This window comes from Amia ocellicauda, chromosome 16 (assembly GCF_036373705.1).
Source record: "Amia ocellicauda isolate fAmiCal2 chromosome 16, fAmiCal2.hap1, whole genome shotgun sequence".
Classification (NCBI taxonomy): domain Eukaryota; kingdom Metazoa; phylum Chordata; class Actinopteri; order Amiiformes; family Amiidae; genus Amia; species Amia ocellicauda.
In genome coordinates this window covers 10,377,661-10,397,682 of record NC_089865.1, presented here as the reverse complement: position 1 = coordinate 10,397,682, position 20,022 = coordinate 10,377,661, and the positions used below count along the sequence as shown (strand labels likewise).

The following is a 20,022-nucleotide window of genomic DNA, read 5'->3' as shown; positions in this document are numbered from 1 at the left end:
TTTCAGAGGAAATTCGAAAGCAGTTGCATTAATGAATACCAAACAATTAAACAGCCTTTGTAAGATCTGTACCCTTTCAGATGTCTCTTGACAACCTTTAGCTCCAGTTTAGCCGGTGTGATTTGACATTTCTGTCAGCTCCACAGAAAGTATGCAACAGCTCACATTCTCTTATTTCTTTTAAATACTAATTGTAGCCACCGCTATTATGTAGTGGATGTGGTTGATGTTTTAAGATGTCAGATTGCTTTGACCAGAAAATAAATGCAAATTTCCGATTTTTTTTTTTTTTTTTTTGTGTGATTTTCTTATTTTAATGATAGAAAAGGCAAATACAAAACATTAAAAAATCCTCATGGCTTCATTGAAGGACTCATTAGATCTATTCTCATGCACATTACATTTAACAGTTCTGTAATGTATATGTACTCAGGGTTTATAGGTAGTATAGAGACCCTACAGTATTCACATGGGTAAAAGTCATTTTCACCATTGTGAGAATAAAAAGAACTTGCGTCTGTTTTAAATGATTTGTTTCCCCCCTGGACATTAAATTGAAGATATTGTGTATCTTATGTTTATAACATTCACACCCCTGGTTCAGAGATTAAATTATCAAGACACAACACTCCTGTGCACATGAAGTCTGCTGGACTGGAAACAACGCTCTATCAACTCATTTAAGTTGTAGGCAAAATGTATGTGGACAATCTGTTTGTTTTTTGAGTATTTCTAAACAATTCTCGTGTTGACTGTGTTATTGGTGTGTGTGCGTGCATGTGTGGGAGAGGGTGTGATCTAGAAGTACAAAGGTCCAATCACAAGCAGTAAAGGTCTATCTTTAAACATTAGTTTTCTCATCTGAGATATATATGGGGTGCCAATTATGCAGACCCTTATTGTCTCCTAAAATTAAACAGACTGTAGTGTCTTATGATTTTAGAATAATTACAATCTTTAAGCTTAAATGAATCGATAAAATAAGAAGTGAATCAATGGCCTCATATTAACACTGTGTACGTGAAGGACATTGAATAATGAAACAATGTGATATGCAAACTGTAAGAGTGGTTAGAAGTAAAGACTTCTACACTTGTTATACCAAATACCTTAAAGGAACCAACAATATTAATCAGAAAACCATTAATGTATGCAGTTGACATTCATTTGTGTCCATGGGTGTTTAATTGGATATAAAATCGACAAACGCCAAATTGAAATCCTTTTGACTCCCATCAGACAACAAAACTAGACATCTGTGTCTTTGTGATATTGCAGTTCCCTGGAAAATAATGTAAGGAAGGCATCACATAATCCCATATTTCTCTTCTCATTTTTGTCCTTCTTTGCTCTCTTAAAAGTGTGATTTAATTATTCTGTAGCTTGAAGTGCATTAATATTAAAAAGGCATTTGCAGATGTCGTTCCTTGTTACTTGGACAGCAGTGCTATAGAAACGGATGCTGGCCTTTTGGGTAATACTTTCAGTCATTTATCTCTGTATCGGCTGTGAGAGTTTCAAAAGCCAGGCTCTAAATATTCAGCTTATTATAATGAGTTTCAAAGCATAGCTTTTCCATTTTGTAAGTAAACGGACATGACGCCAGCACAATGAGTCCCTTTTTACTTCTGAAAATCGGCTACATTTTTCTTTCATGGATCTAAGTTTCACTGTTTCATATTTGTATTGAATTTATATTCATCTGCTCTGTCAGAAATGAAAACTACATACGTGGACAAGCATCAAACTGTAAAGAATTCTGGTTGCTTCCTTAAAGTAATTTATAAGCCTTTACCACTGAAATACTGATCTTACTAAGCCATTAATTTAGGTTTTGCCATTACACTCTGTTGTGTAGCTGTTTGTATTACCACAATTTTTCAGTTCCTAAATCTCAAGGATCTATATTTTTTCTCTTAGCATTGCTTGACCCTTTTTCTGCTACATTGTAAGGTTACCATTGAATTTCCACATCTAGTTAATTATTAACAATACATTAAAAGTTTAATGGCCAATTAAAGATTCATATTCTTTTAAAACCTATATTGGTTTTAAAAAACAACAAAAACATGCATTACATGGTAGAATGGGAGAAGTGTTCAGACAAATAATTTCTGGTTTTGAATGCTTTTGTTCATTAATTGTTTAATTCTTTAACTGACACATTTAACAGGGATAATTGTATTTTCAGTGTGACGGTATGTGGCAGTTCCTAGCCTATTTGACAGACACGTATATATCCAGTCTCTGCAAATCAGATGTTAGGTGATACCAAATCAAAACATTCACGTGACAATTAAACCAGGATGTGAAAGAAATAGCTAAGGTTCCTTACAGTACTTGTATACTGTTCCACAAGGTGGAAAAATGGCATAAACTCTGTATTTTTGTCAATGATAAAACTAATTGTATGTCAATATTGCAAGTATATATAAAAATATCTGTATCCTGCAGTATATTTGACTTGCGTGTTTTATTATTGTGGCATTTTGAGCACCAGTATTTAAGGAATACATCTTTTATTATCATAGCTTTTCTGATTTTTACAACATGATTGAAAAATGAAAACTATGTAGTCATCACTTTTTATTTATTCTTATGACCTGGCACATTGAAGGAATATTCAAACACAATCTATTATTTTAGAGCGTTGCAGCCTTTTTTCCTTTATGTGGTAGAAATTGAATTTGCATGAAACGTGTTCCCTCTACTGCAGCTCACTGTCTGAAAAGACAATGTATATGGAGTTAGCTCCTGCTGACAGCGTCACTGTTTATGTAAGGAAACGTATGTATTTAATTATAGTTTGTCAGCTTTTTTCCATTTAGTAATTGATTTACATAGATAGCAAATTACATAAATACTAGCATAATAATGAGAGAGGCTATTTATTAGGGAATGGAGGGAAGGATTAAGGTTCAGACCACAAATAAATGTTCAGGTACCAGAAAATCTTTTCTGTTGGGAGAATGTGTCTCTTTAAGGATGAACCCTTGATCCCTTTGGCCTGGTGATGGCTGCCTCACTCTGCCCTCGACAAATGGCAAGGTTTTCAGGCTCATGCGTTTTGCATAAGAGAATCTTCTTTAGAGAATGCACTGGCTTCTCTGCATGAATCTGTCACATACATTAACATACACTTATATTGTCATGCCTTACAACTAATAATTGGAAGTTTACGGAACTTAAAAAAATCAAACGAACAATGTAATGCTTGTAATGTTATTCTTTAGTTAAACATTTCTACCAAATTGCATATCTCTAATTCACTTTTAGCATCTAAGCTTTCATTAGAGCAGATTCATACTGAAAGGGTCAGATATCATAGGGAAGGGTATTATACATTGTGTTTTCTGTTTTTTTTTTTTTTTTTTTTAACATTGACATTGACTCCCAGGTCTGTGTGTTGTCCTTGCATGGTGCAGTTTTAAACAGATGGAGCTGAATTAGGAGTGTTTTTCCTACAAAACGTCATCTGATTACTTTATTGAAAATAAATAAAACATTATTTTTTTTCCCTCCACAACTGGTAGTATTAAAATCTGCTGGGATTTATTATATTAAAGCTTAACGTGCACATGTTTATGGAATGTGTATGTATGTTTTCGTATTTCTAAGATTTCATGTCTGTAGTATGCTGCTCAAATGTGGCAGGGATTTGCTAGCAAGATGAGGTAATTGGCAGTAATGGTTTTTGATTAGTTAACACATTATGATTTTAATTAATACTGTTTTTTGTGTCTCTCCTTCAGGTCATTTGTTCAGAGCAGGTGGAGAGCAACCTTTTAACCTGTCCACTGTATCAAGTGCCTTCCCAATGGTCAATCACCCAGCCTTTGGTCTATACACTACAAGCTCAGGGCGCTCAGAGTTTGGAGGCCTGGGAACACTTGGTGCATCTGCAGCCTTAGCAACGCATCCTCAACTTGGAGCTTTTCCAGGTAGGGGAGATTCTCCTTTGTTCTATTGATTAACACTTAAGTCACTGAAATATCCTGTATATAGGGCCAATAACCAGAATATCAGGAGCTGGATATCTCTGCAGAAGCTTTCTGATAAATCTGGGGCTCCCTTAGATTTCCATCTTTTCTCTCAAGATGGTTTAAAAGTGTAAGCTAAGATAAGCGCTAAATATTAACATAATGTGTGGCTCATATGCATAGTTTTGCTTTAGCAATACCAGCATTTTATTGTGCAAATTTTTTAGCAAATGGATGTTCTATCGACTACTTGTAACAATATGAAAAGAAAAGCACTAATGTATTTTGGGCCTTACATCATTTTGGAAACCCCCTGCATTTGTTAATCTAGACGTTTTATAGCCTTTATATTTGAGATGGCCTTAACATATATGTGACCTACAGGAGCACATGACCGTAATATCTGATGTTTTAATATCTATGTTGCCCCTGATTGTGGGCAGCTAAACTGAATTCAGTTATCTGCAAGTCACATGGGCATTTGTATTTTGTTTAGTCACAAGTTAAGATAAAAAATGCTCCGTGAGAAACATTCACAGAAATACTAGTGAGGTTGAGAAAATGTATGTTTAAAGGTGATTTGCAATAAACCTCTTCAAATGACAATTTTTATCATGAAATATGTGGTATTTGATCACAGTTATGATTTTAGGTATTCTTTAGTTTTTAAAAACTGCTGTTATTTAAAAACTGATGGTTCCTTGTTTTGTTTTCTTGGTTTTGTTGATTTTAAGCTGACATGTTTTATTGCAGTTTTATTTCTTTCAGTTTCATTTTTTGAACAGCTAAAATTACACCTCTTAGCTAAATCTGTACATCTGTGAAATGTCTGACAAAAAATCTTTATGCTTTTAAACGTGGTGTGGGCTTACAAGATGAGATCATTAAGTCTGTTTTGAATTTGCAGTTTTCAAGACTTTGATACTAAAGTCAAGAAATCAAAGGTAATGGAATGTTACTGTGATCTATGCAGATTGTACTTCCAAGACCTAAAAGAAAAAAAAAGGTTTATTTGATTGAAGAACTAGGCTATATGTGTCTGAAACACTGAAAATGGGAATATAGCTTGGGTTAGGCACTGAGATGTGTGAATACTACTGTTTAAGGGCTTTTCTGACTGTTGAGGTGGTATCTATCAGCCACACAGCTCTTGAGGGGTAATAATGCCCCGAGGAATGATTATTTGGACAGTGTCTATAAGAGATACACTAAAAAGAGCTTTGCAATCCTTTGTAGAACCATACAGGGACAAGATGAGTTAAGGTATCCTCAGTCATGTCTCTGTCGGGCAGTTGCCTTTGTTCTCATGGTAAGTCTTCTGCTTTCTCTCCTGTTGAAGAATGGTGGCGAACATCAGAAGCTCATGGCCGTGGTGGGACCGCTTTCTTCCCTCCTCTCCTGGGGATCCCCCCTATGTTTGCTTCTCCCGTTCAGAACCACGACTCCAGCTCCTTCCAGTCCCGGACAGCCAGCAAGAATGGTCGAGGGGCTCAGAAAGGTAATGTAATTCCTAGAACAAGCTATGGAAATTGTGGTCCAAAGATTCTATCTAGAGTGAGTTAAAGGTCCTTTAATAGTCTTGTGTAATAGGAAGAAAGAAAAAAATCTTGAATAACAGAAACCCTAACGGGCAACTGTATGATATTAAACATGTTTAATTGGCCCAAGAGGCATTTGTAAGAGATGTTAATGCCTTAATCATTTTTGGCAAGCAGGTGTTTGAGTTTTTACTATGAATATATTAACAAAGCACTATATAATAACATACTTAAGTGCATTCCTGATGAGAACATTATAATGATTTCCTAGTTTATCATATCACAAAACAGACCTTGAAATACTTTCTGCCCGTTTGACCTTGTGAATGTTGTATGCTCTGTGAATGCTATTTTTGTTAATTTATTTTATCATTATTCATCTTTATTATAATAGTACGGGATATTCTGCCTTTGATCAAATGCAAGGGATTTGTATTGTATCTTCTTTAGTTTGTTGCAGGTTTTTGTCATGAAATGAATAGAATTGTGGATTATCAACAGCACAAAATTGTAGTCCATCTGGGAAGATTTGTTGAGTGCCAAGCTCAATAAATAACACATCTTGAGGAATTCTAATAAATTTGCAACTATTGTGTAGCCCTATTTTTTTCTTCTTTTGCCAAGGAAAATATTTTTAAATTCAAGGAAATATTTAGTCATACATCCCATATGTACTTTTGGCACGTATAGACTTCACTGCAATATGCTATTTCAGAGTAAAGGGGTATGACATTTTACAAAGTCAATTAAATGTATTAATGATGATTCATAAGCAGGCTTTACTATTATGTCTTGAGTTAGTGTGGTTACCAATGTCCTTTTTTTATAAATTGGTCTTGAAGGAGTGAACGGTGCAGTGAATGGGAGCAGTATTACAGCCTCGTCTGGGGGGAACACTTCAACAAACACAGCCACCGTGCTGGGATCGGCAGGGCAGACTAAAGTGAACTCCAGCGGAAGAAGTCGCAAGAGCAACCAAGAACAAAACAGTAGTCAACTTCAGGAGAAGGTTTCTGGAAAAAGCAAGGAAAAGGTAAACTTAGGTCTTGACTTAACGGCACATTTTAACCCTTTAACTGAAGTAAAAATATACAAGAGAGCTTTTTTTTTTTTCTCTCTTTTGGTATCTGCAAGAATGTACAGTGGAAGGTTATATTTTAATGAGATGAGACGAGACTCTGGCATTGACACCTTACTACAGGGACTGAAGTATAGCTCTGAATGTTGCATTTCAGCATTGGTGTATTATTGCCTTTTGCAGAAGCTCCGAAAGAAGCCAGTGGAGAGCTCCAGTAACAGTGACAGCGAATCGGGTTCCTCATCTGATACCTCAAGTGAAGGTGTGAGCAGCAGCGACTCCGAAGACTTGGAAGAGGATGACGATGACGACGATGATGAAGATGATGATCAATCCAACGAGGAGAGTGAAGATGACTCGGATTCAGAAAATGAAGCTCGCGTGAAGGGGAAGACCAAGGTAAACTTCGTTGCATAGGGAATGTGTTGCTGCGCTTAAGTTTTAGTTATGATGTTGTCAGAAACTGAAACGTTACACCACGAAAAGAGTCCCACAGTTCCACACATTTTCCTACTTAAATAAATATGTCATAAGTGAAAAGACTGTTCTCATCAGAAAAACAATTCTTTATTTTGCATTCTACGGCCTTCTGTGAAAGCCATTAAATAACACAAACGAATAAACCTGCTGCCGTTTTCATTACTGAGAGGTTGTGACTGTTCAAGTTCTGTTGCATTATAATAAGGAGAAATGTGAAAAAATAGAAATGCTTGACCTTTATTTTGGTATTTAGATTCATAGTTTTTATTACATACTTTTTAGGATACTATAGAACATTTTCAACAGCTTATTAATTTAACAAATGTGATTTCTCATTGTTAGTCTGTTTATAAAAGAGAATTGGAATGGATGCTAAAACTTTTTTTTACTTTTATCTTTTATATTTTTATAGTTGATAAAATAATTGCATCCATAATATATTTTAATGACAAATACTAAGGTAAGTCTCCAGGGAAATCTGCAATAGGCATAGTACCTGAAGAGATGGTAATACTCCCAATTATTTCTCTAGGTGTTGCTTCAAAGCGTGAATGATGTCAAAAAGGATATGCAAAAGGCCCCCGAAGATAAAGAACCCCAGGACAAGAAGACCAACCCACAGCGGACTTTCCCAGCAGAGCCCCAGACTCCAGCAGCTTTCCAGAAGCAGCAGACGCCGCCTCAGGTTTTGTCCCAGCAATCCCCACTCGTGTTCCCAAGCTCTCAGGCCAAGGAGGAGTGTGTGAAAAAGCACCTGAGTGTAATCCACTCCACAGGACTGGCAGCCAGCACCAAACCCTTAGCCCTGGTCACTCAACCACGACGAGAAGCCTCTCCGAAACCAGTTATTCCATCAGCAGAGGTCCTCAAGGCAGGCAGCAGAAACGCACCAGAGGAGCCCGGCTCACAGGTCGATGATTTAAGATTAAAACAGGTTTGTTCGCTAGTTCTTTTACTGGAATGTTTTCTTTTATGTACTTTTATTTTTTTCAATGTATATGCACATACATCTATACATACTACACTGTTAAAACATTTTTGTATTTCTTCTTGATGATGAATTTGAGATTTGTTATGTGTAGTAGGGCTAGCAAGAAGTTTTTTTTAACTTCTGCTTTTCAGCTGGCTTTTTTGTGAAGGCATTCTGACATGGAAGATAAAGAATAATAAGTCTGTTTATATTCAATATCTACAGTTACTTACTTCATGACTATCATTGTTTCTGACATCCTGATTTTAAAAGGTCACTGGGTTTTTCCAAGACCGAAAATGAAACGTCTAAGCACTGTTATCAGCTGTTTGATTATATTTTGTGCAGTGTGGCCGAATACATGAGTGAAAGTGACAACACGCTTAGCTTTATTGGAATTGCTGTGCAACCCAGACAAGCAATTAACTGGGTAATGCTTTAGGAAGCCGCCAGAACAAAAAGTCTAATAGTTTTGCAGTCGTGTAAGAGTCAAATACAAGTTTTGGGGTTTTCATGTATGTAAACCTGGATGAAGTACAGTACATGATTTCTGGAATGAAATGTGCCTTATTATTTGCAGGCTTTGAACACAGTGCTTCAGTTATGCAGAAATGCCTTTATAAAAGCCAATGGAAAGAGGCAGACCTGCCTTTCATGATCTAGTTTAAAAGCCAACTTTTCACTCTGTTGGCTTGTGTTGAATGCATTTGATACCTTTGAAGAGGTCTACAGTTATCTTCTATGACTTTAAATAACAAAATTATATATTATAAAACAGAACATTTTTGTATTTTGAGTCAAACCGGTATATTTTAGTCCACGGAGTGCACACAAGAAGCTTTAATAAGATATATTTTTTAATTGTACATTTAAAGAAGCCCCCTTGTAAAGTGGTGTGTTTACAGTCAATAAAGTTTCTCTGCACTAAATGATTTCTATCAGCTTTAATGATAATGAGCGATGGGGGAAAACAATATTTTCTTATATTTTTGAGCCTTTCTACTTGGCTACTTGCTGTGATGATTTACATTAATGAGAAATTGAAATAACTTATTTTTTTTTCCTTTTGATGCTATTTTAGCCTCTCTTTTCACAGGAACAGTTCAAGCAGACATTTCCAGTGCAGCTGAAGAAACAGCAGGAGCTATACAAGATCCACAAGAAGCTTGTGGCACCTTCACCTGCTCCCAAACTTCCCACTGACTCACCGGGCAGTCAGAAACTAACCCCACCCAACAGCAACCATTCAAATCTCTTCCTTTCTAACACTCTTCTGGGGCATCACCAACCCAATGGGGTGATACAAAGCGCAATTCAGGAAGCGCCCTTAGCACTTACCACCAAACCTCGCAGTCAGACCAAGACCCCCGACAAGCAGCTCCTTAATACGAGCAGTGTGTCCTTTTCGACACCAGTGAACTTGAGTACAGCTGCAAAGAATCATTCCACCAATCAGATGGTGCAAGCCAGGCCATCTACCTCACCGGCCTTGTCCCAGGTGTCTGGGAAGGATAAAGCATCCAGTGCTAAGGTCCCTCTCACAGGGAAGGGGGCTCCTCAGAGTCACCTGGTGCAGTCCTTGGTTGATCTGTTCCGAGGAGCCGAGTCCGACATTCCCAGTAGCAAAGACTCGGACGACTCCATCGAGGATGAGGACGACGAAGATGACGACGATGATGACGACGAAGAAGATGAAGACGAGGAGGATTCTGATGACACCCAGTCAGGTCAGTTTGCAGGACTGTTGTTACCCAGATTAATTGATTTAAGTAAACATTTAAAACATCTTCGTGCCACAGTGTGATTTCCATTTTTTGAAGCTAAATTATTAAAATTCAAGGACAACTTTTTAAATGCAGCACGTGTCTGACACATTAAGGGTCTGCAAATATCTTATTTTGAAATGTTAATGGCAATGTCTTATTTCTTTACTCAAAGATCCTGAGGTCTTTCGAATTGAAACAACCACAAAACCCTACAAAACAGCCACAGAAATTAGTACAATCTAGGAAAGCTTGTGATACTTTAAAATAAAATCTAAAAAATTTATTGTTACATAGAAGGATGTCTATTTTGTATGTAGGTTTAAACTCAGACAAAAAATGTAATGTTTTTGACAAGTAAATTTTGGAAGTTAGAACTGTTCAAATGGTTAAATATTTTGCAGAGTCGGAAAGCAATTTTGAAAGTGACTCAGATGGATCAGAAGATGATGAAAAGGACCATGATGAAACAGAAACTGACACTGAAGGAGAGAAAACGCCTCTGAAACTAAAGAAAACTCCTTCTTTGCTGAACACTTCTGTTAACTCTTCTCCTCTGAACCTTCAAGTCATCAAGAGTCCCAACCTGGCTCCCGCCTTAGTGACCGGCTCGGGGTCACCAGCCTATCACAGCACCCCGTCTTCATCGTACACTCACTCCACACCACCAGGTAACTGTGGGATTTGTGCAGCTCATTTATAGTGTACTGAAATTAAAATGGAACAGAAGTCTAATTCTATTGCTAGCATATTTCTGCTTCATATAGTAGACAATTATTTTAAAGCTTTTTTCTTTCCTCGTTCTGTAGGATTGCTTTTATGAAAGAGCCACTCATGCGGCACAGCATAAGCATTAACATGTAAGATGGCCTTACAGTATAAAACCTGCTTTTGACTCATGTTCTGCCTGTGAGAACATGCCCTTAGTTCTGAGCTGTGGTAATACTCTGTATTTGTTTATGAATGGCAGTTAAGGGTGTTTTCTCACCGGTAAGGTTAGATATTTCAGGAAAAGAGGCAACTGGTATTTTCTACTGCTGGCAGAACAAGTGAGAGATGAACAGCACGTTCTCAAGGACACTCATTGTCTGTGTATTTCAATTGTGTATACAACATATAATATATGTAATCACACGTTTCTGTTTTGTCTACATATTGGAGTTGGTTGAAAGCGACTACGTTTAATATCATGGTGATGTTGCCAAAGCAAATGACGGCTCACTGTTTTGCACATTTTTCTAGCATAGGAAATTGATGTTACATGACAACCTTACAGACTTAGAAAGTATATTTCTTCTTACAATCTCCTGTCATGGCCTCAACTTACAGTATTGCAATAAATACATCACCATGTTTCAGATTTTAGTAATTTTATACTCGGAATAAAAAACAGAACCGAGTCATCTGGGAACGTTACATGGGGAACGAAAAAAGGAAGTTCCTTTTTAATGAGCACTTTTTTTTTTTTGTTCATGATCCGTTTCTAAAGCTTCTTTACGGACAGGCCCGATAAGCGATCAGGGGCGTAAAAACATTTGATTCTCCATTTTACATTGTGTACTGCAAATAATTCCCAGCTTTCATTTAGAGGGAAAGGCACTGTGTTTTGTGGTATTAATAAACCTGAACCTGGAAATTCTTATTTTCTTGTAGGATCTGGTAAACGAAGGAGAGTAACAGATGAACGGGAGCTCCGAATCCCTCTGGAGTATGGGTACGTTGTTGGGCGTTTAATTCTCTCTGTCCAATTTCAGACTATTAGGCAGGGCGAACTCACAGGTTTAGGAATCCCTATCACTTCGCAGAATGGCAGCCCAAGAGTTCGGATCGTCCTCTGAGGGAGCATCTTCTGCCTCTATGCTTCAATCCACACCTGTTTCACAAGGCTGTGTGTGATGTGTTTTTCCGCAGGCCACTGACACGCAAATCGGTGTGGATCAGTTCCTCCAAGTAGGAGGTATCCTCTTCTCATTTCTCTAGAGCAATACAGAAATTCAGCTTCAGACAAGTGGGAGCTGAGGGCAATCAACAGTGATGCATTTATCTCCAGCTCAAAAACTTCCTCCATTTTAAGTGAACAGTTACAAAGCCTGAGCTGGAGACTACGAGCGATTAGCATAAGAGACATGAAATGAGCCGCTGCAGCCAGCTTCTGAACAGAGATGTGTGTATTCCTGTCCCTTGAAATCTCAGCAGAGATATTAAAAAGCATGCATTCATCGAGTCAAATTATTCGTTTAATTGTTAATTTGATCCAATTAAGAGTCATTCAAGAATGCTTGAATGGGAAAACTAATGCAGTGGCTGGTGCCCAGTTTAGGATCAGGAATATGGTCTCCGTCAGCCGTCCGTCCAGAGGGGTTTCGTGGGTAATCTCTCTCAGGATTCGCAGCTTTGTAGAAATGGCCATCTGCAGAAAGTGGCAAATGTTGCATAATTTGGCATCATTTCAACAGCAGCATTAGTCTGTTCAAAATAAAATACGCAATAAATGTGGTGAGTTTAAGCTGTTTACATTTTACGCTAAGGAGGCTAGACAGTGGCAAGACAGTCAGCTTTGAAAGCTGTGTTTAAGGCCATGTCAAACCTCCAGTCTTCAGCTGTATAAAAAAAAAAAAAAATCAGCATTTTGTTTCTCGTTGTACCCTTTGTCCAGAATATCTTTCAAGAAGTTCCCTCACAGAGTTGATCTGGTTCCTGTTTCTCATAGATTTTTTTTTTTTTTTTAACTCAAATATATCACAATGGAGTGATCTCTTTAAATGTATTTATATTAATAAAATGAACCTTTTTCTTTGTTCTCGGGCATGTCTCTTCTGGCAAGAGAATACCGAAGTTTATGAATGCCTTGTACTAGCAAGTTCTCTGTTTTGTCTCAAAAGCCACAAATAACAGGAGCTCCTTTTGGGTGACTTTTAATTAAATGACATGATGTATGCAGTAATTTAGACACCTTTTAATGGAAATATTGAACTGTTGTGTCTCAACAGGTGGCAGAGAGAAACCAGAATAAGAAACTTTGGTGGTCGCTTGCAAGGAGAGGTAGCTTATTATGCACCATGTGGAAAGAAGCTTCGGCAGTACCCAGAAGTTGTGAAGGTAATTGAACAGTTGTAGAAGGTGCCGGGTGGCTCTAGATTTTGAAAGAAACATGAATGATTCACAATGGTAATTTTGTAAGGTCGATAAAACTATATTGCAGCTTGAAATACTCATTGACTGGTGCTTTCAATTCAGTGGTAACGATTATTCTAATTGCAATGAAACATTTAATTGAGTTCACAATTACAGCTTCAAAAATACAACACACATTTATAATACCATTGTAAATCATCTTCTTGTCAACATCTGACAGGAGCATGTTAATACAAGTTTAAAGGTTTCTTCCTGAAAACTGGATATTTGTCTCACCGAAGCCATTATTTTCTTTTCTGTAGTATCTAACCAGAAATGGAATAACAGACATCACACGAGATAATTTTAGCTTCAGTGCAAAAATAAGGGTTGGTGACTTCTATGAAGCCAGAGATGGACCTCAGGTGACTGTTTTTATATCTATTGACAGTTTTATTACTAGTTGTAAAGGAGTCTGTCTCCAATAAAGCAGTGACATCAATTACCTCTCAACCCATCCAGCACTACTCCGGAAGTGCAATTAGGAAGTAAAATGTATTAATCATTTTACATTACTTTCACAGGTGTTAATATTACATATACGAAGGACAAGTGGATAACATTACATAACGATAGGTAAATGGTAAATAAACCAGAGACTGGGAGGAGTATGACTCTGTGGAAAGAAAACAGCAGTCAGCAGTCTGATCGACCTCAGATCAGGCAATAAGTTATCGAGAAGCCATTTTATTACAGTTTTCTAGTCCAGTGAATCTACCTTGATCTCTAAATGCTACGGTGTAATTTGTCTGTTAAAGGGAATAACAAAATAAACAATGAAAACAGTTTGAATCAAATATTTAACAGCAAGTACAGGATAGATTTCTTATTGATATTTCGTAGCTAATCAAATGTATTGAAATGCTTTATAGATATCCTGTAGTCAGAAAGAATAATGCTTTTGAAGTGCTATTAAAAATAAAAAATAAAAAAATCTAACGCATGCTCCATCCCCCTTTTCTTCTGTTGAAGGGTTTGCAGTGGAGCTTATTGAAGGAGGAGGAAGTGATTCCTCATATTCGGGCAATGGAGGGGCGGCGGGGGCGGCCCCCGAACCCTGAGCGGCAGCACTCTGGCGATGGCTCCAGGTCAAGGCGCAGAAAGGGCCGCCCGCCCAACGTTGGGGCCTCCGACTTCCCCAGCCCCGCAGATGCCAAACTCCTGAGGAAACTCGAGGCTCAAGGTACCTGCAACAAATATGCTAGCTATTTGAAATGGATCTCAACCCCCAAAATGTAGTAATTCTGTAACACAGCAGTGGCTGATTTAGTATCATCAAATTTGTTGCCTATGTTGTTTTTAAGTGTCTGTTGCCGTAACCGATGTGTCAGCTGACCAATGACCGCTCCTCTGCTGGAAAAATGGTCTTGAGCAAAAGACAGCTTGACCACACGATGCAGACATGCCCAATTGTCTGCACTACAATTTTGAAATATTGTAAACCAGTTGAGATTTTTTATACAGTACTTTTGACTTGGAGACTTTGGGATATTTTGTGGGGAGAAGATAAGGTTTTAAACCGTGACTAAAATCATGATGTATCCCCAGATTCTTTTATATTATTGTTTGCAGCTACAGCAATGCTTTATTTTAGTTCCAAGACTCCAAATCAAACTCATTTGTCCATAAAACAAATGTTTTGTTTCAAATGTTTTTTTTTTTTATTCCGTTTTGAAAAATCTTGTTTAAATTTTACAGAATATTCAAAGACGTACTTATTTTATAGCTGCAATCCTCATATTTATATATTTTGTGTTATTTATTGCAGAAATAGCACGACAAGCAGCTCAGATCAAACTGATGCGGAAGCTCGAAAAGCAAGCTCTGGCACGAGCTGCTAAAGAGGCAAGGAAGCAACAAGGTATGCCGCTGATTTCCTGTGGCACTGTAAACAAGTCTGCTGTGAGATGGTGTTTAATGCCATGCAGATATTTGTTGCAAAAAGCTTGACGGTTTCTTCCTTTCAGCAATCATGGCAGCTGAGGAGAAGCGGAAGCAGAAGGAACAGATCAAGATTCTGAAACAGCAGGTACTTAAACTTGAGTTTCATAAGGTGTTTCACTATCACTGTGACTTTACAATATTTAAAACTTATTTAAAACATTTTTCTTAATTGCAAATATTTGACTTAATTCATCAAAACTTCATGCATTTTCAATACAAATATTTGTATGTTAATGTGTATAAGTTAAAGAAGTATCCTGTGTTAATATCATGGAGGGATGCAATCCATCCATCATAAGAAACAATTGTGTGTGTGTGCCGTTCATTCATATCTATTTGTTGTGAAATCCAAACAATTTTACGACACTCTTCCACATGTGTGCCTTGTCTCCTTAAAGATCTTTGCAGAACCCCCCACTGAGCTATATTCATTTATTTTAATTGCTTCTTGGGCTCAGATCATATAAAACTACTTTTATTCTACAATACCCTTTGCTTTTTCAAAGTGCATGATGCATACTTTCATACAGTAAACTTCTTAATTTCCATGGTATTATTTTTTAATTCATTCATGTTTTTTTTCTTAAAACAACAAAAAAAAAAAACAGGAGAAGATCAAACGAATTCAACAAATAAGAATGGAAAAGGAGCTTCGAGCACAGCAAATTCTTGAGGTATGTCCAAAAAGAGGTTAAATATAGCAGTAACGTTCTTAAAATACATGCTTTGCTTGAGGCGTGAATGTTTGAAAAACTACCAAGGGCTATTCCTGAATTATGTTGTTGCAGATTGCGTTATGTCTTATGCATAATTTTACATGGGACTAATGGTAAATTGGTTTTAGTGTACAGCTATTGAATATTAAAAGTCTGTCTTCGCCTCTTCAGACCATGGTTAAATTGTACATAAAAGATTTTTTTTTGTCAGACAATAGCAACAGTTTTGCATAAGTAGGTGAAAAAAAATGCTGTTTTCCATACACATACAATTATGGAAGCTCCAAACTGTTTTAGCAGACCTAAATCAAATTTGAGTTGACACGGTTGGCAAGCCATTCTTAACAGGATTTTTCACAGCTTGTAATTACATATTTAAATTTTACATAATTTATTCTTTCTCAGTTTTTCTACTTCATATGACTCACTGGTTAGTTTTTTTTTCTGTTGTCATTTTGTTTTTTTGTTTATTTTTTTTAAAGGTATGAAATGGAAGCAAATAAGTTTGAAATCACCGGCTCTGTGCCCAAGCGGCATAGCTGTTTAATATATTTCCCAAGTGGTCTATTGCTAATTGTTCTGTGGGAGACAGACAAAAGAGAATCTCTGCTCTTAAGAGTTTTTAAGTGATTGAGCTCTGGAATAAAAGAAGATTAGCATCTGTTTTATTTAAAATGGAACAGGTATATAGCTCTGCACACATCCTTGGAAGTTAATCTTGCATTATATGAAGGTTTGAGTCATAAATATCATAAGTATTATGCATTAATTTTAATACATGTAAAACCTCCCAGAACTTAATACCTTCTTGACAGAGTGCAGGTTTGATGTCTTGAAAGACACACAATCATTTATTCCAGTGACATGTATATTTTGATGGCTACATATTTAGAATCTATGATGGCACTGGGTTAAACAGAGCTGAGGAAAATCTGACTAATATAATATAATATTCTGGAATAGCCCTGATTTTAAAATCATGCATTGAATTATATTGCAGTATGTGATTAAGGCAATGGGATGTATTTTCAGTGTTCCAGCGTTTTTATGTATTTTCCTAAGCACTTGCATGTTTGAATTTAAATGGTTTGAAACCTAGAATCCCTGTTTTAATAATGATTTTCACTTCAATATAAGCAATGGCAGAGCTTATTAAAGAGACCTTATATTAGCAGCTATTCTAATGTAAAGATTGTATTTTGTCAGAAATACCAGAGTAGCTTGGGGTCATGCTGACACGACAGTATTAACTCAACAGCAGCTGAGAGGTCTTACTCAATAAACACAAAGTATTGTCTGTGGTTTCTTGTTTGTTTGTTTTAATCTTTGGAAGCATGTAGATGTGTTGTAGACTGAGATGTTTTACAGCTGTTAGTGGTACTGTTGCATGACCTCCAGACCTGTTTTGCATGCACAGGCTAAAAGGAAAAAGAAGGAAGAAGCAGCAAATGCCAAAATTTTGGAAGCTGAGAAACGAACAAAGGTTAGTTTAGATGGGCCGCAAAGACTTTTGGGGGGAATCTGAAGACTGTGAGTAATCTGAACAAAACAATCATTCTTACATCAAGCAACATACCTATGTCCTTTTCTAACTTAATTGTACATTTTCCTATCCTTAAGTGCACCTCATTGTCATATTTTAAGTGAATACAAAATAATGTTTATAGCTGTTAGAGGTATCCTGCAGAAGTTCATCTTAAGTGGATTTTGTTGACACTGTCATCAGCTGTTGTCTATGTAAATCAGTGTCATAGAGGACATCGAAATTCACAGCTTGGTTTGCTTTCACCATGTGTTGAACAGTTTTGAAATGACTAGGTCGTTTCCATTTCATATATTCCTTCAAACCTGGCTCAACAAGAAGGCTGTCAATCTGATGAGGAGAACAAAAAAATAAAATTAAGTTTTAACCATAATTCCCTGTGAAATAATGGGGGAGAAACATTATTGTGTATTTGTGTCTGCTTTTTTAATAAATTACAGTATATTTAATTTTTGTAATTGGTTTTGTTTTTGCTTCAAGGAGAAGGAAATGCGACGACAACAAGCAGTACTATTGAAGCACCAGGTAGGTATCTTTTGAGTTTAGCACATTTGACTTGGTGCTTAAACTATTTGCTCATTTCAAATTAAACCTCTTTTGGGGCCTTATATCTATTATTGGTTATTGGTTCTGTATTAAATCCTTCATATTTTCCTTTTGGTAATTTCCAAACTTTTGGTATTGGGGTATCTCTTGGGGTGTGTTTTTTTTCTTATAAACTGGTTTTATGACTTTGTGATTTCTGTTTCATAATACTTTGCCAACTCTTTCTACTAGGAGTTGGAGAGGCATAGACTAGATATGGTATGGGTATGTTTATTTTTGTACATCTAACACCGCATCGTGAATTTGGTTGTGATATGGTTGTCATAGCAATGCATAAAGTGTAGCACTGGCTGCTGTCATACTACATTCTTCTGCATGGCTTTACAGCACAGTGCATTGCATACATCTGCTCTATGTGTTTAAGAAAAACAATTGACTTCTCATAAATTGTTGATTTTGTTTTTGCTTTGGAATTCTATTATAGGCTGCAATTCACATTTTCATGTTCCAAATTACACGTGAATGATAAACGCCATCCATTACATTTTATTTAATTTTAATTTTTTTATTGTTGTTACTTTTAGTGCCTGAATTCCGGTGCAGACGTAGAGCTCTGTGTTTGTCAAAGGAGAAATGCACATTACCTGTCCATTCAATCCTTAGACAGTAACATACCAACCCATCACCTTTAGAGGCTTGGTTGCTTACATTTGTGCTTGTTAAGGCCAGACTGGACCATAATATTATTGACGTAAACGTCCCTTCATTTGGAAAAATAATTGCTTATATCGGATTATTTTATTTGTTTCTTTTCACAATTTAGTCATGTCAACTTAGTCCATATAGCTCTGATACAGGCAATTTCAACATTGCCATTGACCCATGCCATATTGGATCTAGCAGTATACCTGGAACAGAATATAGTTTCAATGCCCATCTGCAAGTATCGCAAGCTTGTTTTTATAATCTGCACAATATCTGCCTTGCAAACCTTAAAACTTTAAAACAGTTTGCTCTGATTGAACTATAACAATGTTATTGCACATTCCATGAGAATTATATTATTTGCTAAGATGGGCATTGAAAGTGTTCTTTCCAGTGTGGATCACTTTGTTTTTCTCTAGACAAATCAATTCTAATACACTACTTTTTAATGAAAAAAAAAATAACTCGTATACATTTAGCAGCCTCTTGCTTAAATGATTCATTTCCAGATTGTTTTTGTAGCAGATGTAACGTAACTGACCTGTAGCAGCCAACCATTTTGCTTTATACCTGCCAGCTTATGGAGAAGCATCACAACTGATCCTAACTTAAAGCGTATGCTTCTGTTTTTGACACTGTCCTCACATCTGTTGCTTTCCCCTTTTGCTTTTGGTTGTCATTATATTGCCTTCTAAGCCTCAACTAAAACATACACAAACCTGGCCATTATGTACGTGATTTGTCTCTCTTCGCTAAACGTGCTGTATTGAGCTGTTGTGTTTCATGTTCACATTGCTGCACTTTTGCTTGAGCCATTTCGCCCTGACAATACTTTTCTGCTCTGGTAGGAGCGTGAGAGACGAAGGCAACATATGATGTTGATGAAAGCAATGGAGGCTCGAAAGAAAGCAGAGGTAAGTGATTTATGAATTAGATGCCTCTCCTTGAAACAGCGATGGATTTCTAGACCTTGCACCTTTTTTTTTTTTTGAAAATATATGGACTGTGAATAAGACTAAGAATCCAGCTCAAAGCAATTTTCTTTGAAAGTACTGCAATTTATAAGCAAGTCCTAGTGTTCTACAGAATTCTAATAACATAATCCTTTACATGATTGTCTGCAACTGTACCGATAGCATGCACTGTTAACTTGTCCATAATTTGTCCAAGGAGAAAGAGCGATTAAAGCAGGAGAAGAGAGACGAGAAACGGTTAAACAAGGAACGGAAATTGGAACTTAGGAGACTGGAACTGGAAATTGCAAAGGAGCTGAAGAAGCCAAATGAAGATATGTGCTTAGCAGATCATAAGGTAATCACATTTATAATTTATGTAATAAATAAAACCCAACTATTTTAACCACATTATAAAATGGTAGGTTATTAAATTGTTACGTGTCATCGCTTTTGATTTAGCTCAGGAAATTAGAGGATATATTAGATTTATATGGAGGGCTTAGCAGGTATAGAGTATAACATTGCCAAGTCACTTACAGAACACCTAGCTGGTTAATGTGCATCATAGGAGCAGCACAGCTGTACACTGTGTGTGTGTGTGTGTGTGTGTGTGTATCTCTCATTGAGAA

At 36.7% G+C, this 20,022-nt stretch overlaps 1 protein-coding gene across 21 annotated transcripts in view; it reads left to right on the top strand.

Moving 5' to 3' along the window:
• Positions 1-20,022, top strand: part of baz2ba (bromodomain adjacent to zinc finger domain, 2Ba) — a 72,621-nt gene that overhangs the window by 41,945 nt on the left and 10,654 nt on the right. For 5 of the 21 annotated variants that reach the window (XM_066688294.1, XM_066688277.1, XM_066688291.1 and 2 more), the window contains exons 4-22: positions 3,753-3,941; positions 5,320-5,478; positions 6,361-6,551; positions 6,780-6,995; positions 7,609-8,010; positions 9,128-9,773; positions 10,214-10,480; positions 11,463-11,523; positions 12,800-12,908; positions 13,247-13,348; positions 13,956-14,166; positions 14,752-14,844; positions 14,951-15,012; positions 15,536-15,601; positions 17,061-17,126; positions 17,667-17,711; positions 17,964-17,996; positions 19,286-19,351; positions 19,608-19,748. In XM_066688294.1, the coding sequence (XP_066544391.1) occupies positions 3,753-3,941; positions 5,320-5,478; positions 6,361-6,551; positions 6,780-6,995; positions 7,609-8,010; positions 9,128-9,773; positions 10,214-10,480; positions 11,463-11,523; positions 12,800-12,908; positions 13,247-13,348; positions 13,956-14,166; positions 14,752-14,844; positions 14,951-15,012; positions 15,536-15,601; positions 17,061-17,126; positions 17,667-17,711; positions 17,964-17,996; positions 19,286-19,351; positions 19,608-19,748 (3,125 nt within the window). The remainder of the gene's footprint in view (positions 1-3,752; positions 3,942-5,319; positions 5,479-6,360; positions 6,552-6,779; positions 6,996-7,608; positions 8,011-9,127; positions 9,774-10,213; positions 10,481-11,462; positions 11,524-12,799; positions 12,909-13,246; positions 13,349-13,955; positions 14,167-14,751; positions 14,845-14,950; positions 15,013-15,535; positions 15,602-17,060; positions 17,127-17,666; positions 17,712-17,963; positions 17,997-19,285; positions 19,352-19,607; positions 19,749-20,022) is intronic. The other 16 variants (XM_066688281.1, XM_066688299.1, XM_066688293.1 and 13 more) reach the window with 14 other exon arrangements.